General features: G+C 46.3%; 1 protein-coding gene and 1 pseudogene across 1 annotated transcript in view; one reads left to right on the forward strand and one right to left on the reverse strand.

Annotated features, from left to right (window-relative positions):
• Positions 1 to 24,707, reverse strand: part of ITIH5 (inter-alpha-trypsin inhibitor heavy chain 5) — a 91,236-nt gene that overhangs the window by 21,316 nt on the left and 45,213 nt on the right. Inside the window, exons 6-8 of the mRNA XM_055543502.1 lie at positions 19,564 to 19,733; positions 18,737 to 18,853; positions 561 to 729 (exon numbers count right to left, since the gene is read on the reverse strand). Of these exons, the coding sequence (XP_055399477.1) occupies positions 561 to 729; positions 18,737 to 18,853; positions 19,564 to 19,733 (456 nt within the window). The remainder of the gene's footprint in view (positions 1 to 560; positions 730 to 18,736; positions 18,854 to 19,563; positions 19,734 to 24,707) is intronic.
• On the forward strand, positions 22,230 to 23,114 carry LOC129625443 (dynein light chain 1, cytoplasmic-like; annotated as a pseudogene).

A 24,707-nucleotide genomic window follows, 5' to 3' on the forward strand; every position in this document is an offset into this window, starting at 1 on the left:
AAGTTGACAGCGGGAGTAAGCTCTGGGCCCAGGGTTGACGGGACTGACAGCCAGCACAGGTGGTAACACGCTGTCCTGAGTCTCAGATCATCTCAGAGCTCTTTCTGGCCTTTCCCCTCATCTGCGTCCTTACCTAGTCACCGCCCCCCAGGCGAGGGTGCAAAGGCTCCATCGCCTTTCCACCTAGAGCATCTCCCAGGCCATCCATAGTCCAGGAGGACCGACAGCTCAGGGGGGCGGCTCCATCTGCTGCCTTAAGGTTCTCACACTCAAGCACACAAAACACTGAATCAGCCACTTGGCTTTCACTCCTGGCCCTGAAAATCAGTTTACAAAAAGAGCTGCATTGTTTGGGATCCGTGAGATAAACCAGGAAAGGCTCCAAAACCTATCAGGTATTTCCCCCGTAACTTATTTGACCATCTTAGTTCGGTGCCCAGAAAAGGAGAAGCAAGCTCCTGGGGAAAGTGCTCACCTGTTATCTCCTTTCCTGTGATCAGCGTCAACTTTCAAATCCCTGTATCGTGTCTCAGCAAACAGGCCAAGCAGGACGTACTTACCTCCGCTCGGCGACATGTGGTGGATGTAGACTTTGCCATCTCTGATGCTGTTGGGAGTAACTGACACCAAATGGTCCTTCCACACTTTGATCCGGTTGGAAAACCCAACGATATTGAAATGGTCCTGGGGTCGCAGGTCATGCAGAATCGTGAAAAGGGCATCCTTGGTCTAGGCAACACAAAAGCAAGGCCAGTCATGTCCCATTGCATGAGTCTACACATCTCCTGGCTTGGAAACTGCACGCTGGGGACAATCCCAGGGTTATAATGGAGTGCCTGCTCTGTAAAGGGACTTGGATAAATGTCAAGGAACTTTATCACCTCGCCAGAAAAAAAAAAAAAGAATGGCTCAGTGGGAATGAATTTTCCTGCAATACAGGAGACTTGAGTCTGATCCCTGGATCGGGAAGATCCCCTGAAAGAAGAAATGGCAACCCACTCCAGTACTCTTGCCTCGAGAATCCCATGGACAGAGGAGCCTGGCGGGCTACGATTCACTGGGTCACAAATGAGTCGGACAAGACTGAGCAACTAAACAACAACACGTTTTACAACTTTATATAAGACACGAATGTTTTTCATATACGAAATGTCCTGTCTGCTCTGATCCACATACATCAAGCCTCAAGCCTCTGGAACTTCACAACTGCTGTTCTCGAGACCTGAGGTGTTCTTTCCTGCTGCCTTATGCCCCTGTTTCATCTGACAAGTCCTTAGTCATTCTTCAAAACCCAGCTAATGCGCTATATTCTGTATTTGAAACATTTTCTAGCTCCTCTAAAGAGAGTGGACCTTCTGTCCTCTAGGCTAGCAGTGCCCTCAACGTACTTATAGAGTAAGTGCATCACCCGTCTCAACTACAGTCTGCTCCATGTCTCTTTCCCTTCCTCCAGTGAAGGCAGGTTCCATCTATTTTTTTTTTTTTTTTTTTTTGGTTGTGCTGGGTCTTCGTGGAGGCACTTGGGCTTTCTATAGTTGAGGAGCAAGGACCTGGTTGCCCTGAAGCACGTGGGATCCCAGTTCCCTGAACAGGGATTGAACATGTGCCCCCTGCATTGGCAGGCGGACTCTTATCCACTGGACCACCAGGGACGTCCCTCCGTCTATTTTCTTATCACCCAGAGCAGAGAACTCCTGACACATCCTAGAGAGAAGTTCAGAAGATGAAAGAACACAAGGACAATTCATGAATTACAGAGAAAGGGTACGAATCAGAACTACCGCTGGGTTTTAAGAGAGAATGAAGCACCGTGGGCTGCAGTGATGTGAGAAGGCGTTTCAGAGAACAGAGGGGATCGGAGGATGAGGCCCGAAGGACCTGGGTAACTTGAAATACAAGGGAGAACATCCTGGAAAGAAGCCAAGAAGGTCATATGTTACTATGTGTAACACAGATCGCCAGTGGGAATTTGCTGTATCCAACACAGGAAACCCAAAGCCGGTCCCCTGGGACAATCGAGAAGGGTGGGATGGGGTAGGAGGTGGGCTCTAGAGGGAAGGGACATGCCTCCGGCCCATCCATGTGGATGCACGGCAGAAACCATCACAATATTGCAATCACCCTCCGATTTAAAACAAAATAAAATGTAAATAAATATTTAAAAAACATTACACTGCACACCTTAAACCTACAGTGCTGTATATCAACTGTACCTCAATACAACTCGGGGGAAAGCAAGTGACAAAAAAAAAAAAGACACAACAGCCCCCTTCTCTGAGATCCTCATTCACGTGACACACACACACTTTTCTGGCACTCATGACATGGCAGTGTCGTTATTTCTTCCAGCCCTTGCCCTTGCCAGGACCCCTGCATCTGCCGTTCCCTTGATGGATGCTATGTCCCACCGTCAGCGTGCCTGCTGCCCCCTCCTCGTCCTTCCGTCCTGGGTTCACTCGCTCCTCTGCTGCTCCTCAAGCCGGCACCCTGGCCCCTGCCTTCCCAGCGTCGATAGAATGTGATGACATATTTGAGCATTTACTGGACGGTCCAACTCAGCCCCACGTCTCCGAGTGCAGGAGCTTTTTCTGTTCCGTCACTCTTGGGTCATACCCAGCTGAGCCTGCCTGCGTGGCAGATTCTTGAAACAGGCTTGCAGAAAAAAGTGAGTGCTGGGAAGACTGTCCATCTGTGACACCAGACTCCTCAAAACAGCTGCCCCCTTGTTTCCTCCCTGCCCTCCCAACAGAACAGTTGGCACATTATGGGCTGTCAGTAAATAGCTGCTGAATGAGTAATTGAGAGAAAAAGAGGGAGAGAGAGAGGGAGAATTCTACTGAGTGAATACAAAGGGAGGAGGAGAGACACAGCCCCCATCCTTGAGAAGCTAAGACAGAACATTGAGAAGGGTGACGTGCAGGAAACACGGCTGAAAGGACGGACAGCATTAAAGCACGAATGAATAGATCAGATCGCGACAATAAACAGATGTGGGTGGAGGGTCCTGAGCGCGCTGCTGATGGAACTCCGGGAAGCTGGCCCCACCTTGACCCCTCTTGACCCCTCACCCTTCCACCCGCTCAGAGCCAGCAAGACCCCAGTGTGAGCAAAGATGGGCTCGGCATTGTTCCCCATCCGAGAGGCTGGACCTCTGGGAAGCCTGAAGGTCCACAGCTGGGTGGTGACAGACAGGACCCACAAGCCGAGGCAGTCCCTGGGACGGTACAGTCGGGGGCCCGATGCTAAGGCAGCCACTCGGACATGTTCCCGCTGCTGGGGCTCAGAGCTGGCAGGGCCCCCCAGGGTGCAGGCTGGGGCCTGGGGAATCTCCTCAGAAGGCTGCTGTTTGTTTAGCAGCTGGCATCCCTAGGGATCCTTAAATAGTGAGCTCAAGCCCTCGAGAGGGGCTGGCCTGGCTTCTTGGCTGCTGTTTTCCCCATCGTGAAGGATTCTCTGCTTTAGGAGCAGTCCTTCAAGTCTCTCCACCCTCCTCCCCTGAGCTCAGCGATGAAGGGCTTCTGATGACCTTGTAAGGGCACAGCTCTGACTTGTCCTCAGGAGCACTGGGGCAGGCAGACCCGCTGGCTCCCGGGAGTTCCACTTCCAGTTGCCTCGGGACCTTTGTGCTGGTCTCTGGGTCCTTATTCCCAGGGGCGGGGGCGGACACTGCCTGGAGCCACCACCACCCATTAACCCTTCCTGAGCTCCGACCAGCGAGGTCTGGGGCGCTCTGCGTTCTGCAGAAGGCTGAACAGGCAGGAGGAAGGTGGTTGCCCAGATAGAAGAGGGAATGTGAGGTGGCTTCAGCTGGTGTTTCTGCACCCTGTGTTTATATGCTGAAGACAGACAGAAACCTGGGCAGGCTTTTCCCAAGAGTACACCCTAGAGACCAAGGTAAGCATATTCTAGAAAGATCAGAAAGGAAAGGAAAGTGAAGTTGCTCAGTCGTGTCCGACTCTTTGCAACCCCATAGACTGTAGCCTATCAGGCTCCTCCGTCCATGGGATTTTCCAGGCAAGATTGCTGGAGTGGATTACCATTTCCTTCTCCAGGGGATCTTCCCGATCCAGAAATCGAACCCGGGTCTCCCGCATTGCAGGCAGACACTTTACCATCTGAGCCACCAGGGAAGCCTCAAGAATGATCAGAGGAAGCCCAGAAAGATAAGAATGGACGGTGCAAGCTGGTTCAAAGGCCTGAGCTACCCTGGAGGCACTGACTGGTCATATCCACTCCTTGGTGGCCCCAAAGGGCACTCGGCAAACACCAGCCTCTACACATCACCAGAAGGGCTCCTTACGATGTTCCAAGTTGTGTCTGAACTGAAGGGAGATACGAAAGGCACACAAATACAATGGAGAGAGGAAAAGGAAATTCTTCTCATTATTCAAATAGTAAAGAAGCACCCTGGCCTGCATGAAGCATTCAGACAAGATTCCCTTTAATCCGAGCCTCGTAGAAACAAAGAGAATCGGGATGACTGGCTCCTTGAAACTGCTCGCTAGTGAGGAATCCTTCTGCTTGTAGGTATGTCCCTCGGGTTGAAAGGAGGGGGGAAAGTATTTCCTCTGAAAACAATGTCTTAGAAGTTAATTCCAGCTCTGCCTCTGGTTTATTATTAAGTAAGCCTTTTCATCTCTGTCCACTTAAGTTCTTTCAGGAGCAAGGAGAACGTAAATAAATAAAGAGGAGCTCTCGGTTTCAGATTCTCTGTTCATCCAACTTGGCTGGCGATGGTCCCTCTTGGTCTAGTGGGTCTTCAGGAAAAGGAACTGTGCAACCTTCCTGGCGGTGTCTGTCAGGGAAGGGGCAGGGCTGGGCCCCGGGATGTGCAGCCCCTTTTACACGCTTACTGTCTGTCTCCTTGTTAGGGCTGCTCCCGGGGCGGGCAGTTTCTGGGAACTGCTCTGTCTGGTGGGCTCAGAGCCCCTGTGTTAAGCCAGCCTAGAGGCAAGATGGACCTTCCTTTCCCTTCCCTACAAAACTGAGCCCGAGCAGCTGCAGGCTCTTGGCTCAGCCCTCGAGGGGGTGAGTGTTCCAACTACACACGCTTTGAATCACACTCTGAGACATTCCCCGAGGAGAGAAGACCCTTAGGGTGACCCATCAGTGGAGCCCATGGAAAACCCAGCTGCCCACCCACTCCATTGGGGTACCTGCTGACTCTCCTCAAATCTTTCTGTGTCCCCGCTGAACCACCCGCACCAGGAACCAAATCTGACACAAAAGGTTTTTGTACCCCAGTCCCTGGGTGGTTACGAGCCCATGACATCATAGAGGAAATCCAAGGTCAAGGGTCTTAGACACCAGACATGCCAAGCTTTCAGCAGAACGGCCCTGCTGTGCTCTGAAGCAGTCCTCTTGCTCACCCCATTCTAAAATGTTTGCTGAGGAGCTGACATTTTCCCTTTCCACACATTCCTTCTGGATGAACCCAAGAGAAAATCCTCTGTGAGTCTTCTCATCAAAAAACAAAAGCAAGCTAAGAACTCCTACAAGTCCGGCTTGAGCCACGACAGAATTGTGCTCAACAGAGAAGTACCCTAGAACCCCCTAAGTTTCTGAGAGGTAATATCGGGAAGGGGAATACACCCATCGGCAACTGGACACAAGTGGGCCTTCTCCCTTCGCAGGTGGGTGGAGATAAGGGACCCGGGCGGGACCAGAAAGAGGTGTGTGACTGTCCCCCTGTGCGGTGCAGTCCCTCTTGTGGCCAGCAGGGGGAGCGCTCCATCCCCAGGACTGGCAATGGAGTCCTGCGACTGGAAGGACAGACAAGAGTCAGTGATCCCATCAAAGTCTGCAATGTCAGGCCCTCCTTGCAACCTCAAACTACCCGTCTAAGCCGTCACTGAGAAGGATGGAGATGTCCAGCGCCTCGGCGTCTGTCTGCACCCTCCACAGACATCCACCCACGTCACCCTGCAGTCACCGTCACGGCTAAAACCAGGGCAGCCATGCTGAGCCAGCCAGTTGCTGCGGGGCCCTGGGCACCGATGATGCTTCAGTGGGAGTATTCCAAGACTGGCATTTCAAGGGCACAAGCATGGATTCCATAAAAGGCAGCGTAACCGTACTTGGACACGCTACAGGCCTTTCAACGGTTTGAAGTTTTTTGAAATCATATCCAGACGGACCCACCAAGTAATTTTTTAAAAAATCCCATCTTTACCAGCAAGGCAATACATTGAGTGAGAAAGACCATTTCTCCATAATATATTCGTGTCTCTATCATTATGTTTTCCAGAAAAATCTAGTAACAGATTGGTTTCAAAGAAGAACCTCAAACATTAAAAAACATCACCCTAGTGATGACAAAGTAAGCACAGTCCAAGAGGTTATACAGACTCATAAAGGAAAACGCTGGTCACACGAGGCCTGGTGCGTGCTGTCGCCTGTGTCGTGACTCCCAAAGTGAAACACATTATGTAATTCACATTAAAAATAAAAAATGGAACCTGTAATGCAAGAAACATAAAACATCAAAAGGTGTCTATGTCCAATACAAGGAACTGGTTGAAAAAAACCAAAAACTAGTTTTCTACTGGCCAAAGTCTTCTTTTTAGAGAAAGAGCAGAAATTCAGAAGCTTTCTTTGCATCATTGGAAAACTGGGGCTAGACGTCATCAGATCTTCCAATATTTTAAAACAGTTTGCGTGCACCCTTATGGAAGAAAGTGAAGAAGAACTAAAGAGCCTCTTGATGAAAGTGAAAGAGGAGAGTGAAAAAGCTGACTTAAAACTCAACGTTCAAAACACTAAGATCGTGGCATCCCGTCCCATCACTTCCTGGCAAATTGGGGAAACAATGGAAACCGTAACAGATTTTATTTTTGAGGGCTCCCAAATCACTGTAGATTGTGACTACAGCCATGAAATTAAAAGACACTTGTTTCATGAAAGAAAAGTTATGACCAACCTAGACAGCATATTAAAAAGCAGAGACATAACTTTGCCAACAAAGGTCCATCTAGTCAAAGCCATGGTTTTTCCAGTAGTCATTTATGGATGTGAGAGTTGGACTATAAAGAAAGCTGAGTGCTGAAGAATTGATGCTTTTGAACTGTGGTGTTGAAGACTCTTGAGAGTCCCTTGGACTGCAAGGAGATCAAACCAGTCCATCCTAAAGGAAATCAGTCCTGAATATTCATCAGAAGGACTGATGCTGAAGCTGAAACTTCAATACTTTGGCCACCTGATGCGAAGAACTGACTCCTTAGAAAAGACCATGATTCTGGGAAAGATTGAAGATGGGAAGAGAAGGGGAAGACAGAGGATGAGATGATTGGATTGTTGGATGTCCACCGACTCTATGGACATGGGTTTGAGCAGGCTCTGGGAATTGGTGATGGACAGGGAAGCCTGGCATGCTGCAGTCCATGGGGTCGCAAAGAGTCGGACACAACTGAGCCACTGAACTGAAATGAACTGTGCGTGTGTGTGTGTGTGTGTGTGTGTGCTAAGTTGCTTCAGTTGTGTCCAACTGTTTGCGATCCCATGGACTGTAACCTACCAGGCTCCTCTGTCCATGGGATTCTTCAGGCAAGAATACTGGAGTGGGTTGCCATGCCCTTCTCCAGGGATCTTCCTGACCCAGGTATCGAACCTGTGTTTCTTACACCTTCTGCGTTTGCAGAAGGGTTCTTTACCGCTAGTGCCACCTGGTAAGCCCTAAAACAGTTTAGTAAATACTAAACATTAACTTGAAATTTTACCTAGAAGGAAATAGAAAGTAATAGTATTTCTTAGGTCTCTACACTGTTCAAACTATCACGAAGAGCATTATTTTTGAAAAACAAAATCATAGGGCTCCTGTATTTTAAAATACATTATTATAAGCTATTATAATTTTATTTATTGTTTGAATTCTAATTTCAAATGCTCCTTCAATGCAGCACTAGATTATAACTCTAGTTCTGATTACCCAATCTGTGCAAAAATATTATTAAATGGGTGCTGCTTCACAGCGAGAGAAAAGCGCTGCTGCTGCTGCTGCTAAGTCGCTTCAGTTGTGTCCGACTCTGTGTGACCCCATAGACGGCAGCCCACCAGGCTCCCCCGTCCCTGGGATTCTCCAGGCAAGAACACTGGAGTGGGTTGCCATTTCCTTCTCCAATGCAGGAAAGTGAAAAGTGAAAGTGAAGTCGCTCAGTCGTGTCTGACTCTTAGTGACCACATGGACTGCAGCCTACCAGGCTCCTCCATCCATGGGATTTTCCAGGCAAGAGTACTGGAGTGGGGTGCCATTGCCTTCTCTGTTAGGACTGGTTCTAAAAGAGAATAATTTCTAACTAAATTCTGGCTAAATAAAAAAGTCTGAATATATTTAGATGTTAGAGCATCTTCTGCAATATAAACATAACTATATTTTATTAGTCTGTGTTTGGATTAATGTTATTCTAACTTGAGAAGCAAAGTCTCTCTCATATGAAGGCTCTGGTTATTGTTACAATCCATCACCAAATGTTTTGACTTTGCTCTGACAAATGTACCAAGTATTTACCTAATAATGTCATGGTACATGTTTGTAAAAAGTTCTTTGCCAACAATATTTCTTTGATTCTTTATCATGGATTAAGGACATCGATTTCTCTTGCTTGATGTAGAAATAACTCAAGACTCGAAAGAGATGATATTTTCCACTTCTCTTCACATGGAAGGTTTGCAGTTATCAGGACCTGCTCACAAGGCTGATGCCAAATCTCTTATTCTGGGAAAGAACTTAGTCTCACCACCTGCATCCAGGTGGTCCTGGGCTACAGGTAGTCATCCCTAGGTGCAGCTTCCTGCTCACAACAGTCAGTGGACAAGAGGATGCTGATCAAGACAAGGTCCCCTCAGGCCACAGACCCTTGCAGCTGGTGTGCTTCACCCGCATGCTCACACGCTGCTGCCTGACATCGTTGAGCTTGGTTCCCAGTGCTGTCCAGGGTCTGAAATCTACATCGCCTAACTGCATGCCTGGATTCTGGAGGCCTGCCCGTTTCAGTCTACAGATTTTTGGGGTATCTGACTCTCTGACCGCCCTTTGCCCCATTCAACTTTCCCTTACATGTGAGTTCTCATGACTCCTGTGTCCCTGGCAGAGGTCCACCTAGGCTACTCATTGCAAACCCCCAGGGATGTGCCTTGACGAACATAAAGGATGAGAGAAGGATGTGGGGAGGCTCTGAATGAGCCACGGTCAGAGTGAAACAATGGAACAGTTACGGAAGAACAACACATGGCACGTCAGCATGGGAGGATCATACATACAGGAAAAGAGAAGGGCTTCCTTGGTGGTGCGGAGGCTAGGGGTCCACCTCTAACCTGCTTATTATAAAAATATTAAAAATATATTCTCCTGCTTTCACTGCAGGAGACACAGGTTCGTTCCCTACTAAGATCCCACACACTGAAGGGTGGCCAAAGCAAGAATGTTCTTGGCCTCCCTTCTTGTCCCATCCATTGAATTAACTTCTGAAAGACTCACTCACTCTCCCCTCCCCGAGGAAGCCCTGGTTGCCCCTGCTCCACCCTGAGAAATCTGACCAGCACCCCGGTTACTCTGTGACCGGATCCTACATTCACATCTATCCCAGGGAGCACCTTGCATACAGTTTTCTCCATGACTTTTTCTTTTCCTCTGGACCGCTTGGGAAAAAAGGCTCTGTCTTGCTTATCTTTGTATCCCCCACGCTTTGTACCTCTCCCACAGTACATAATCAACGTGATGTTCAACTTTGGAGAACTGAAGTCTGGAGTCAAAGCCAGGATGCCAGCCTGGGGGAGCGTGGGGTCCTAAGCAAGAGAGCGAGGTGGCTGTGACGTCAGGCCCAGGCAGCTCTTAGGAACTGCACCCTCTGCAGCTTCCAGCAGCCACCAAACAGATGCAATCCAACAATAACAACACTCGCAGGCATTCTGATAACCCCTTCCACATTTCTCATCTCATTTAATCCTCTTTGACCGACAGAGGTTATCTCATTTTGACTGGTAGCATAAACTTCTAGCCCTTTATTGAGAAAGTTGGCTGATGGCAATGCCCACTGGAGAAACTTACGGGCAAGATCAGGACACCAGGAAGGGCAAGTAAGGCTCTTGGTTATGGGATGACCATGCTTCCAGATGCCGTCTGCCAGGCCTGCACTCTGAACAGACAATGCAAGAGAACTCAAAGCTCTGTATTGTTCATTTTTCCTTCCCTCGATAACCACACAGTACCTTCATTTAGAGATCCTCAAAACTCATTTTTATTTTTAACTGCGCTGGGTTTGCTGCTGTGCGTGGGCTTTCTCTAGTTGCAGGCAGAGGGGGCTACTCTCTACTTGAGATGCACGGGCTTCTCACTGCTGTGGCTTCTCTTGTTGCAGAGCACAGGCTCTAGAGCTTGGCTCAATAGTTGTGGCTCATGGGCTTAGTTGCTCCACAAATGTGGGTTCCTCCCCGACCAGGGATTGAACCCGTGTCCCCTGCACTGGCAGGCAGATTCTTTACCACTGAGCCACCAGGGAAGTGCCCCTCAAAAGTTTTTAAACATGACCTCATTTGGCTCAATCTTCACTGTTTCAACATTTTAAAAAAATGTGCTTAGTTGTTCAGTCTTGTCCAACTCTTTGTGATCCATGGACTGTAGCCTACCAGGCTCCTCTATCCATGGGGATTCTCCAAGTCAGAATACTGGAGTGGATAGCTGTTCCCTTCTCCAGGGGATCTTCCCAACCCAGGGATCGAACCCAGGTCTCCCGCATTGCAGGCAGATTCTTTACCAGCTGAGCCACGAGGGAAGCCCAAGAATATTGGAGTGGATAGCTGTTCCCTTCTCCAGGAGATCTTCCCAACCCAGGAATCGAACCAGGGTCTCCTACATTGCAGGTGGATTCTTTACCAGCTACCAGGGAAGCCCTTTTTAAAAATGGGTACCTCCAATTTATTTAAAATTTTCTTTATGATTTTGTTGAAGAGCAAAATTGTTTTTTGAAACAAGAAGTCCAAGTTTTCATGAGTGGCCCAGGGTAAAAATATTTTGCCCTTTGTCCATCATTTATTTTCTCATTTTTCTGAGTTTGAGCCAAAAGACACCAGATTCCCTCGCTGCCTTCTGTCCATGGCCCCAAGGCCCAGACTTCTGTTTTGCAATATATTTCTAAGTCACATGCTTGCTAGAGGTACTGTTTGGACAAGAGAAGCTCAGGGGATGAGAATAAATAGTATTTATAAACTGAAACAGTATTTCTAGCCAGCACCAATTAGCCGTCACTATAGCCAGGAGTCCACCAGCCACGGCCTGGGGGCCAAATCCAGGCTGCTCTCTGTTTTTAATAAGTGTTGTTTTATGGGAACAGGACACACCCGTGTCTTTGCACGTTGCAGCAGCTGCCTTTGTGCTACAACAGCAGGGTTGAGTCATCACGACAGGCTGCAAAGCTTAACATATTCACTGACCTGTCATTTTTTAGAAAATGTTTGCTGACCCCTGTCCTGGAAAACTGGAAAGAGGGAAGCTGGACACTGTGTTAGGAACTGAAGCTATGCTTTCAGAGGCAGGAGGATCCAAACCTTATATCGTCCATTTTTCATTTGCAAGACAGCCACACAGTGCCTGCTCCTGAGACTCTACAAGTTTCTTAGACGAGATCTCCTTTGGCGCGTGTGCTTGCCTCCCTCCTTTTGTGCAGGGAGTTCTCTCTTCCAACCGTGTCTCCGGCGGTGCGCAGCATTCAAGAGATCTCCTCACTTGGCATAAGAACAGGTACTATAGGGACTTCCCTGGTGGTCCAGTGGCTACGACTCTGTGCTCCCAATGCAGGGGGCTCGAGTTTGATCCCTGGTCAGGGAACTAGACCCTACATGCCGCAACTAAGAGTTCACATACCGCAACTAAAGATCCATGTGCCACAACTAAGATTCAGCACAGCCAAATCAACAAATAAAAGGAACAGGTACTATAAATAAAATAATCAATAAGGACAGGGAACTACACTCAGTATTTTGTAATAACCTTAAAGGCAAAAGAATCTGAGGAAAAATAAATATATATGTGTATATGTGTATTTGTGCATGCACGTGTGCTCAGTAGCTCAGTCATGTCCAACTCTTTGCAACCCCATGGGTCGTAGTTCACCAGGCTCCTCTGTCCATGGGATTCTCCAGGCAAGAATACTGGAGTGGGTTGCCATTCCCTTCTCCAGTGTATGTGTGGGTGTAACTGAATTACTTTGCTGTACACCTGAAACTAACACAGCATTGCAAATGAACTATAATTTATAAAAAGAAGAAAGGAAGAGAACAGGTAAAGCTTAAAAGCTTGAGAGCTGGTCTGAGGTTATATCTGATGATGCAGTGAAGAATGTTTGGTGAAGAGCTTCAGAGTGGGGTGGACTGAGCTCGACTCCAAACTTTTCTACTTGAAACTTGATGTATTTTGGTGCACTATTATCATTGCAGATGGTGATTTCAGCCATGAAATTAAAAGACGCTTACTCCTTGGAAGGAAAGTTATGACCAACCTAGACAGCATATTCAAAGGCAGAGACATTGCTTTGCCAACAAAGGTCCATCTAGTCAAGGCTATGGTTTTTCCAGTGGTCATGTATGGATGTGAGAGTTGGACTGTGAAGAAGACCCAGCGCCGAAGAATTGATGCTTTTGAACTGTGGTGTTGGAGAAGACTCTTGAGAGTCCCTTGGACTGCAAGGAGATCCAACCAGTCCATTCTGAAGGAGATCAGCCCTGGGATTTCTTTGGAGGGAATGATGCTGAAGCTGAAACTCCAATACTTTGGCCACCTCATGTGAAGAGTTGACTCATTGGAAAAGACTCTGATGCTGGGAGGGATTGGGGGCAGGAGGAGAAGGGGACAACAGAGGATGAGATGGCTGGATGGCATCACTGACTGGATGGACATGAGTCTGAGTGAACTCCAGGAGTTTGTGATGGACAGGGAGGCCTGGCGTGCTGCAGTTCGTGGGGTCACAAAGAGTCGGACACATCTGAGCAACTGAACTGAACTGATTATTACCTTCCTGCCTCTCACCATCTCATCTATTAAGCAGGGATAAACATGACTATTCTGCTGGCTGGCAGCTGAAATGAACAGATTTGTATGCAAAATCCTTAGAGTGCTGGGTATGTGCTGGTCACTCAGGGGCTAAAGCTACTGTGCCTTTAAAAAGTTACAGTTCATAATTTATGGGCTCGTGGGTTTTTTGGCAAAAATCATTACCGGGTACAGTGCTAGGAGCTGGAAATGTGTACTTTAATGATCAAAACCAAGATGGTTCCCAAATTCATGGAGCTCATGGACTACTTGCCTGTAAGGTTACACATAAAATGTTCAAACAGCACTTGGAAGCCCAATTTTGCACAGAGAAGAAGAAAGTGAGGTTTTGGAGGGTGAAGTAAGCCCATGAAGGAAGTGCAAATGAAATTCAGATGCTGGTTCTCCAATCCACTAGCTCACATTTGCCCTCATTTTACTTTGAGAATTACAGATAAGAAACACTGTGCTTGTCCTGGGAGTTTGGGGTTGGTAGATGCAGACTATTACATTGAGAAGGGATAAACAACACGGTCCTACTGTGTAGCACAGGGAGCTATCGTCAATATCCTGTGATAAACCATGATGGAAAAGAGTATAAGAAATGTCTACATGTGTATAACGGAGTTGCTTTGCGGTACAGCAGAGATCGGCACACATTGTAAATCAACTACACTTCAATAAAAAAAGAATCCCTATGCTTGTTCTTTACCCTCTAAAACTGTTGACTACATTAAGCAGAAAAAGGATGACAAGCTTCCAAAGCCACACTGGAGTCGAGGATTGGCACAGAATGGCACCGATTACGGGAATAAACCCGGGAACAGGTCCGCAGAAAGTTGCATCATGAAAGACATCTGGAAACTGATATATTAGCCACTGCTTGGTCACCAAGGCGGGTCCCTTAGCCAACGGCAAATGTGAGGGCAAAAGTGATAGGAATTATACTGAATGTCCCAAGTGCTCAGTTCCGTCCGCCTCTTTGCAACCCTGTGGACTGTAGCCCACCAGGCTCCTCTGTCCATGGGATTTCCCAGGCAAGAATACTGGAGTGGGTTGTCATTTCCTACCCCAGGGGATCTTCCCAATCCAGCGATTGAAGCTGTATCTCTTGTGTCTCCTGTATTACAGGTGGATTCTTTACCTGCTGAGCCATTGGGGAAATTATATAGATTAGGGGAAAGAAAGGAAAGAATGTATAGACCCTGTCAATGGAAACTGTATTTAATAGACATCTATTAGCTGTGAGAAATTTCAATAACCTCAGATATGCAGATGATACCCCCCTTCCTCAATGGCAGAAAACAAAGAAGAAATAAAGTGCCTCTTGATGAATGTGAAAGAGGAGAGTGAAAAAGTTAGCTTAAAACTCAACATTCAAAAAACTAAGATCATGGCATCTGGTTCCATCACTTCATGGCAAATAGATGGGGAAAAAAAGGAAACAGTGACAGATTTTATTTTCTTGGGCTGATGGTGACTGAAGCCACGAAATTAAAAGACACTTGTTCCTTGGAAGAAAACCTATGACAAACCTGGGCAGCGTATTAAAAAGCAGAGACATCACTTAAAGGTCCATCTAGTCAAAGCTATAGTTTTCCAGTAGTCATGTATGGATGTGAAAGTTGGACCATAAAGAAGGCTGAGCGCCAAAGAATTGATGCTTTCAAACTGTAGCATTGGAGAAGGCTCTTGAGAGTCCCTTGGACTCAAGAAGATCAAACCAGTCAATCCTAAAGGAAATCAACCCTGAATATTCATTGGAAGGACTGAAGCTGAAGGTGAAGTTTCAATACTTTGGCCACCTGATGCAAAGAACTGAGTCACTGGAAAAGACCCTGATGCTGGGAAAGATTGAAGGCAGGAGGAGAAGGGGATGACAGAGGATGAGATGGTTGGATGGCACTACCGAGTCAATGGACATGAGTTTGAGCAAGCTCTGGGATTTGGTGATGGACAGGGAGGCCTGGCGTGCTGCAGTCCCTGGGGTCACAGAGAGTCAGAAGTGACTGAGAGACTGAACAGCAAGCCTTCACACTCCCAAGCACACGTATGTTTGCTTGTGTCAGTGCCTTTAGCAGGCAACTAGAAAGAATGAAAAAAGATTTACCCCGCTCACCGTTTTTTTGTTTCTCTTCAGATCCCCTATCTCACTAAGTTTTACAAACTCAAGCTGGGAGGCAGAAACCCTGCCTGACTCAGCAGAAGAGCACGTGGAGAGAACACGGAGCCGAGCCCGGCATCGACGGCTGCAGCGTATGCTGAAGCTGCCCCCAGGCTGGTGAAGTCCTGCCTTCCAGGCTCACACTCCTACCAGGATCAGGACAGAACCGGAAGATGCCAAATGGTTGCTTTGGTTGCTCCCAGGTACTGACAGACCCTTGATTAAGAACACATTTTCAGGGGACTCCCCAGATAGTCCAGTGGTAAGGAATCTGCCTCCTATTCTAGAAGACGCTGGTTCAATCCCTGTTCGGGGAACTAAGATCCCACAAGCCATGGGGCAACTAACCCCCTGTGTCACAACTAAGCCTGACGCAACCAAATAAATTTTTTAAAAAATTGAAAAAAAAAAAAAAAAAAAAGAACACATTTTCAACTCAAATGATCCTTACAATTCCTTACAGATCAATTGTTCAAGGACTTACTCAGTAGCAATTATGTGCCTGAGATTGTGATAATCACAGTGAAACATCTCAGGCCCATCAAAGATGAAGGGAGCCAAGAACATTTGGATAAGAATGCAAGAAAGACGCTTCATGGTCTTCACAGCATTCAAGGGACCCATTCCAAATGTCTGGTGTTGCCAAGCCCGTAGACACATCATGAAAGCCCTTTGCTTGGGGCAAATTTTCCTCTTCCAGGGAACGTGATACTGTGTACAGACTCCACTGAGAGCCAGCTAAGCTGCTCACTCAGGGCTGTGGCCTTAGAGAAGCTGAGAGCTGCTCAAAGACTCAATGGTTTTCAAAACCACTTAAGGTAGCCACAGGCTTTAGAAATTTCCTGGAGGCTTCTGACATGTGTTTGCTGGTCTAGGGTGGTTCTCCCTGGAAAGAGGCCATGCTGTGGTTTAAAAGCCAGCAAGAGTGCAGGCCAGATGCTCAGTGCCTCGCAAGGAATGGAGTTTCCTACCCCAGAATAAAGCCCCACTGCAGTGTTCTTGCCTGGAAAATGCCATGGACAGAGGAGCCTGGTAGGCTACAGTCCCCTGGGTCACAAAGAGTCAGACATGACTTAGTGACTAAACAACGACGAATCCAAGAACGAAGGGAGAGGGGAGGATAACAAACAGGGTGACATCTATCCTTGCTCTGCTCTTGGCAAGGAAATCCCTCCTCCTGAGATGTAGCCTTTGCCATGGAGTCTTGAAACATCAAGGCATTGACCTTGTAGGCACCTGCACGCCTCTGACTGCACACGAGGATGCTACCTCATCACTATGTTACTCGCCCTGCGACCCCACAGTATCTTGGTTTGATTCATGGCCTTCAGGGTCAGACCTGGCTTGAAAGCCTGGCCCTGCATGTACCAGCTGTGTTATCTGCCCCTGCAAAGCCCCAGTCTCTCCACCAGTAAAATGCAGATAACAACCAAATTATTATAAAGATTAAATATCCCTTAATTCAACAATCCATGTAATACCCTTAGTGAAATGCCTCAGCATACTGAAGATGCTCTAGGGACTTCCCTGGTGGTTCAGTGGAGAAACATCTGCCCGCCAGTGCAGGGGACACAGCTGTGGTCCCTGCTCCGGGAAGACAGCACATGCTGCAGAGCAACGAAGACCATGGGCCGCAACTGCTGAGCCTGTGCTCTGCAACAAGAGAAGCCGCTGCAATGAGAAGCCCACACACCACAAAGAGCAGCCTCCATCACCGCGTCTAGAGAAAACCTGAGCGTAGCAACGAAGACCCAGCACAGGCAAAAAAAAAAAAAAAAAGGAGATGAAGGAGTTGGCAGGCTGACTACAAGAATGCAATGCTAAAGAATGACGAGAATCTGGCTTAGAGAGTATCCTCCACTGCCAGTTAGAAATTATACTTATCTATCCTTCAAAAAAAAAAGGGCTAAAGCAAATCCTTGTATCAGATTTTGGAATGTAGTTTTCACTATATTGCTGCTGCTAAGTCACTTCAGTCGTGTCCGACTCTATGCAGCCCCATAGATGGCAGCCCACCAGGCTCCTCCATCCCTGGGATTCTCCAGGCAAGAACACTGGAGTGGGGTGCCATTGCCTTCTTCATTCACTATATTGGGGTAGGGCAAAATCAGACATCATGGGAAAAAGATCAGTATGTTATAGTGGGAATTCCTTGGTGGTCCAGTGGTTAAGACTCTGGGCTTCCAATTCAGGGGACCCAGGTTCAATCTGTGTATGGAGAACTAAGATCTGAACAACCATGCAGCACGTTGAAACAAAGTACATATATATACATATATGACACGTTAAAAAATGTGTAAACTAAATATTTACATATGAATGGCCAAAGTAACTACAAAGTGATAACTGAGAGAAAATATTTGCAAGGGTTTATGAGCTAAGATCAAGTTCAATTCTATGTGGAGGAGCACTTAAAGGGGAAAACAGGGGGGACAGAGGGTCTGTAGGAGGTATGAGATGCTATTTTACTCATCAGACCACATATTTATTGTTAATTGATAAAAACGGATAATGAATTGAGAAAGAAAATCTAAGAGGCCTAATTTTTTGTTGACCATTGAGATATTTGTTGGTATGGCAACCTGCAGTTCTTTCTGTTTTCCACTCTGTAAGCTGGAAATATAAATGCAAATTTATGACATTTCTGATATCAGAGTAAGACAAGGAATAGCCTTTTCCTGTGGTTTGTGAAAAAAAAAATGTAAATGGCTACATTCGGGTGATAACTTAATTTTTCAGCATAGATTACATGTCCCCTTAATGTCCCCCATCCCTAGAATGTTAAGATTCTTCCTAAGTACTGTGAGAATATGAGTCCTGAATTGTGCTATGCTGTACTTAGTCACTCAGTCGTGTCCAACTCTTTGCGACCCCGTGGACTGTAGCCTGCCAGGCTCCTCTGTCCATGGGGATTCTCCAGGTAAGAATACTGGAGTGGGTTGTCATGCCCTCCTCCAGGGGATCTTCCCAACCCAGGGATCAAACCCAGGTTTTCCACATTGCAGGTGGATTCTTTTACTGTCTGAGCCACCAGGAAAACCCAAGAATACTGGAGTGGGTAGCCTATCCCTTCTCCAAGGATCTTCCCGACCCAGGAATCAAACCGGGGTCTCCTGCATTGCAGGAGGATTCTTTACCAGCTAAGCTACCAGGGAGTCCTGAATTATTGAGATACAGGTCTTTGGTTCTAATCACAGGCCAAGGGGCTGCCAATGACTTTATTCTGTTATTCTCAATGGACACCATCAGTGAACAGAATTATTCCATCCACAATGGTGCTATTCAGTGGCCTCCTCATTGTATTCTTATCTCACTCGCATTATCCCCCAGTTCTCTTTATTTCAAGGTGTTTCTGCAGCCCTCTGCTCTCCTAAAACCCCCATGCTGAAATGACAGTTCATGTCAGTGGCTTCCCTGAATCTGTTCAGGAATGTTCCCCACAGGCAGGGACAGATGAATGGTAAAGCAGACATTTCGCGTCAGTTGAATCCTGCTCACCGAGAACATCGCTGTCCTGGACGAACGTGAAAGAGGAAAAAGAAGCCTGGACTCACCTGGCGGAGTTTGGTTCCCACCATGGAGGCGCTGCTGTCAAGCACAAACACCACGTTCTTAGGTAAAGGCGGAAGGTCTTTGGGGGCAAAATAGTGCACAAAATAGCCGTCTAGAACCTGGTGGAGGGAAGAGAAAGCAAAACGGGTAGTGCCCAGGTTAGGCAGCAAAACAAACCAAAATGGAGATTCCACGGAACGTCTAAAAGTCAAAGACAGCATGAAACAGAGTCTCGGGCCAGATGCCAGAGCAAAAGCATCCATGGTCCTGACTCCTCCAACTACTTGCTAATTTAATTTGGATAAGGGTAAAATCATTCCTTAAAAGTGTATCAATTACACTGACTCAACTTAAATCATTCATCTCTTCTCGACCCTTGTCACTTGAGAATCCTGCTTCCTGCATTATGTTTTTTTCCTAAGCATCTTTCATGTTCCGACATAAAGATTGCCTACATGCTGGATGCACATTAATACATTTTGAAAATCCTACCCTGTCTCTGGACAAATATGACTTACAGGAAATTGAGTCATGGGCCAGTTTCTCTAAATTAAAAAGATAGACTAAGTTCTAATTTCATCTAAAGCACCTCAGGGAAAATTAGGTTATACGTTTAATTTGCCTCTAGATTACTGAAGCAGGAAATAGATATCCCCAGCCTCTAGCAAGGGAACATCACTGGTGGACTCAGAGACACATTTTGTGTTAAAACAGATTTCCTAAGAGTCGGTAGTTCTCACTCTTTCAGGTGAGTACTGAAATCCCTCATTCTGGGTCTAACTAAAAGTGTCATGGAACTAATGAGAAACAGCAACAACAAACCCATTACCTGGATGTCCCCAACGCTCTGTTCCCTATTGACATCATATCTAACGATGAAATCTCCCAAAATGCCATTCTGGGCGATCTTGGCTTGCTGGACCACACTAGGCTTAAAAACAACTTTGGCAAAAGTTTCATTTTGGTTGATAACAGTAGAAGGAGGTGGCCCAGAATCATCTGTAGGCAAGATAGAAACATAATGAATAACTGAAGCTATAACTTTTTCTTAAAAGAAACAAGATCTATTTTGCGTGGACACATAAAGTTAGCCTTTATTTCAGGTCTGCATTTCAGATGAACTCCCAAAACTTTGTACTGATAATATATCTCAATGCATGAGATATATTAGCTTGCATTTCATCTCTATGTCTTCTTCTAAATCCTTTCTTACAAGAATTTTAAAAACACACAAAAGGAGAGAAAATAGTAAAGTGAACTCTCATGGAACCATCATCTGACCCAACAATTATCAACATTTCACCAGTTTTATTTTATCTGTTTTTATGGATCCTCTCACCATTTGTTTTTAATCCTTTGGATATGCCACATGGCATGTGGGATCTTAGTTCCCTGACCAGGGATCGAACCTGTGCCCTCTGTATTGGCAACACAGAGTCTTAAGTCAGTGGACTACCAGGGAAATCTCCCTCTCACTATTTTTTTGCTAGAATTTTAAAAACAAATATGAGGCATCATACTTCATCCATAAATGCTTCTTTGTGCGTGAGTGCATTTGTGAAGCACAAAAATACTTCAGCCGTGTCAGACTCTTTGTGACCCAATGGACTGTAGCCCACCAGGCTCCTCTGTCCATGGGATTCTCCAGGCAAGAATACTGGAGCGGGTTGCCATTTCCTCCTCCAGGGGGTCTTCCTGACCCAGGGACTGAACCCACATCTCTTAAATCTCCTGCATTGGCAGATGGGTTCTTTACCATGAGGGCCACCTGGGAAGCCCAAAATACTTCTTTATGTATCTCTGCAAGAACTTTTTTCAGCCTAACCACAAAACTGGTATCAAATGTAACAAAGTTAATGCTTTGTGCTTTAACATCATCAGATACTCAGCTTGTATTTAAAGTTTCCTGATTCTCTGGAAAATGTCCTAGAACGGCAGCTTTGTTTGACTCAGGATCATAACAAAGTCCCCACATCACATTTGACTGACATTTCTGAAATCTCTCTTAATCCACAAATGTCCTCTCTACACTTTTACTAGTGCTACACACACATCTTGTAAAACGCCGGTTCTCTCTTCCATGGAGCTTCTCACATTCTGGATGTCATGATGGTTTTTCTGTCCTGTCTTTTGCTCCCCTGCTCTCCTGGTCCCCAACTCTGGCTTGAACGTAGCGTCACAGGGAGCAGAAAACATACCAATGCCCAGGCCAAGAGCTCATTTAACTGTTCTGGGACACAGTCCGGGTGTCGGGTCTTTCCAATTCCCCCCATGATCTAATGCTCAGTCAAGCTTGAGGCTCAAGCTCAGTCCCCTGCATCTCCTTGTGTTCGGAGGGTAGAGCTGGAGGCTGGTTAGATTCAGGTTCAGTGCTGTGGACAAGAACACTCCTGGTGATGCTGAGTCCTTACTTCTTTACCACATCAGGTAGTACGCAATATCTAGTTGTCTGCTTTTAGTTTCAGTAAGAGCGCTGGACGGTTCTGATCACCCATGATGAAATTCCTCATCAGTCTTTCCCTTAACAGATTTATCAGTCACTGATGATGTTTGTTCAATGTTTCATCAGAGTAGCAAAAGGGCAGTTTCTGATTCTCTCATTCCTTTCATACGCAATTCTTCCATAAGGAGTGCTTTTCCTCCATCAGTCATTTGGTGCTCTTCACGTGCTGCTTGTCCAGAAGGTTTATGATTCTTTAAAAAACACTACCCAAAGCCTTCCCCAGCACGAAACTTAGGATGTAAATTAAAATTCCAGAAAGAGGAAGAGATAAATGATTTTTTTCTGTGATTTAAGAAAAATGAGTGAGATGATACACTAAGTAAAGAACAATCTCGTTTTCCTCCTAACTTTCATTTCCTTCAGTAAGACACACTATGGAGAATTATTTCACAGACTACCCACCTTTGTAAATCCAATCAAAACTGTGTCTATGTGTTAAGCAACTAGCTTTTTGAGATTTTCATGCATTATGAAGAATAGGAAAATGAGGAATTCCTAAACATCAGTATGTGGAGACTTTTAATCCAGATACTGAATCAAAGGCTGGCTTGAAATTGCTGCAAAGCATCAGATTCTCTTTTTAAATCTATTCAAGTTGATACCATGGAGTAAACTGACCAACAATTTTCCATCCTTAATTAGCAAAACAAAAAAGGAAATGAGGCATCATTTGCCCACGGTAATTTGTGTCTAAGAATAAACTTCCTTCTGCTAAGGACTTATTAGACAAAAGTCAAAGGAACTTTAAACATTTCCTTCACCAAAAGAGACAATTAATTTTAAGACACCATTTAGGTGTAACCTTAACAGGAACCACAAGGCAGAACTGATTCTTCTGTTTTTTATACTTACCAAGGGCAGGAATTTCAGGACTGACCAGAGAGGTAGTAAACAGGGAAGTCTGTTCTTGCAGAAAGTCAGTTGTAGGTAAGAGAATACTTCCAACAGAACTGCTCATGAGAAAAAGGTGCTGGGAAAATCTCCAGGGGACCATGAAGAGTACCAGCCTGTGTTCTCTGGAGTCGTCTCTCACTGATGATCACTGGTCAAGCACCAAGAGTGAGAGGTATGAAAATAACCTCGCTAAGAACTTGAGAACACAGGTGAATCACAAGGACCTGCACTTGATACCGGGTCCACCTGTTATCTATGAGATTTGGGGCAGGTTACTGAGCCCTAGTTATCTCATCTGTAAAATGGATTAGTGGTCTACCAAACACACTCTTGACATGGTGGTGATATGATGTACTTAGCACCATTCTGATTCATGGGGAGCAGTCATGCTTGCGAACATTATCATCAACCAGAAACAGGTACAAAATCAAAGTGCCAGTGAATAGACATGAATAGACATGAAACAATACATTGTGTCAAACTTGGGACACTCTATGCAAGGAGGAGGAAAGGACAACTGCTATTGGCAACATGGTTGAATCAGAGTCATTTTGAGTGAAAATATAAGATACAGAAGAAAGTATTCACTATTTCCACTTACACGAAGCTCAGGAGCAGGCAAAACTCACAGCAGTCGAAAGAGCATACTGGGGCCCCTCTCCGCGGGTGGGAGCCTCACCAACCCCTCCCGCAGGGACCATCGCAGCCGGTCAGCCCCTGCTTCTTGGTGACCCAAAGGCCGTGATCAAGAATGCTGACATGTCAGAGGAGATGCGACAGGACTCGGAGGACTTGCTACTCAGGCACTGGAGACACATAATATGCAGAAGGGCATCGCGGCCCGTATCAGGAAGGAGTGTGGCAAGAAGCCCACCCCCACCTGGCGCTGCTTCGTGGGAGGAACGAGTTACATGACACATGACACCGAACACTGCATCCACTTCTACCCAGGCCGAGTGGCCATTCTGTTCAAATCTGGTTAAAAGCATGGACTGTGCCACACACCCAGTGGTCCATCCAAAAACCGGGACTGCAGCCTCAACTCCAAATTCCAGAGACTGAAGTCTTCAGCTCTGCTTAAGGGAACTCCTCCATCTCTGACCCTTTATTGTGTTTTGTACCAGGCATTCTCTGTACTAGTGTGCTGGGATTATAAAGCAATGGGCAAAATAGCTTACATCTATTTCATGCCTGTCTGCCCAATGGTTTTTCTTTTCAAAATCCATTCCTTGAAAGAAATACATCTGTTGGAGGAAAAAAAAAAAAAGGGAAGCGCATACTGGTTCCTTTGGGGAGGAAAGAGGAAAACACTGACTGGGAAAGAGGATAAGGGGACATTGTGGGGTGCTGAAAATACTCTACATCTCGACTTGAAAGTAACTGCTGGGTGTGTGTGTATATATATGTCTGTGTGTGTGTATATATATATATATATATATATATATACATACATATATGTAAAACTTCCTTAAGCTACACACATAAGGTTTATACACTTTATTCTATGCATACCCCAATTTTTTTTTAAAAAAATTTAAACTTGTTGAAAGTTGCATAGCACAAGAGACTAAATAAGTAACTCCCAGGATGGAACATAGTATTATTTGTCAAGTGGACCTCTGCCTTAGGGTAAATCTTTTTGTGTGGCCATTTATACATTCAGGGTAATACTTGGTGGTATTACACAGTGTACTAGCCGGCAGAACGAGGACCAGGGACAGAGGTACAGGGGCACATTTCCTGTGTAGCGTCCCTAAGTGTGCAGGCTCAGTTGTGTCCGACTTTGTGACCCCATGGACTGTAGCCACCAGGCTCCTCAGCCCATGGAATTTTCTTCTCCAGGGAATCTTCCTGACGCAGGGATCTGAACCCAGGTCTCCTGCACTGCAGGCAGTCTGCTGCTTGGCAGGCAGATTCTTTACCAACTGAGCCACCAGGGAAGACCTCCGCATCCCTCAGCTCTAAGAAAGATGTCCTGTTGGCAGAGGCAGTTTCACAACTCGTCTCTCTAGCAGTGCTCCAGCAAACCCTAGATGAGTTCATCATCTGCCAGGTGATACAGACCAGCTCTACTGTGGTTTTGGACCAGCAGCCATCACCTGGGAACTTGCTAGAAATACAAGTTCTTGGGCTCATCCCAGAAACCCTGCAGGTGGGACCCAGGGATGCGTATTTTCACAAGGCTTCCCAGGTGATGCTGGCCCCTGCACGGACAATGGTGGTGTGCCTTTGACGTATGTGAGCGGGCAGCATTAGATTCTCTCTAACCTTCCAAGTTGACACAAATGAGATTTCATTATCTTTACACTGTGAAGGGGAACAAACCAATCAATCGTAAAGGAATCAACCCTGAATGTTCACTGGAAGGACTGATGCTGAAGCTGAAGCTCCAATACTTTGGCCACCTGATGCAAAGAGCCAACTCATTAGAAAAGACCCTGATGCTGGGAAACACTGAAGGCAGAAGAAGGGGGCGATAGAGGATGAGATAGTTAGATGGTATCATTGACTCGATGCACATGAGTTTGAGCAAGCTCCAGGAGACAGTGAAGGACAGGGAAGCCTGGCATGCACAG

The sequence above is a fragment of the Bubalus kerabau genome, chromosome 13, assembly GCF_029407905.1.
Source record: "Bubalus kerabau isolate K-KA32 ecotype Philippines breed swamp buffalo chromosome 13, PCC_UOA_SB_1v2, whole genome shotgun sequence".
In the NCBI taxonomy this organism is placed as follows: domain Eukaryota; kingdom Metazoa; phylum Chordata; class Mammalia; order Artiodactyla; family Bovidae; genus Bubalus; species Bubalus kerabau.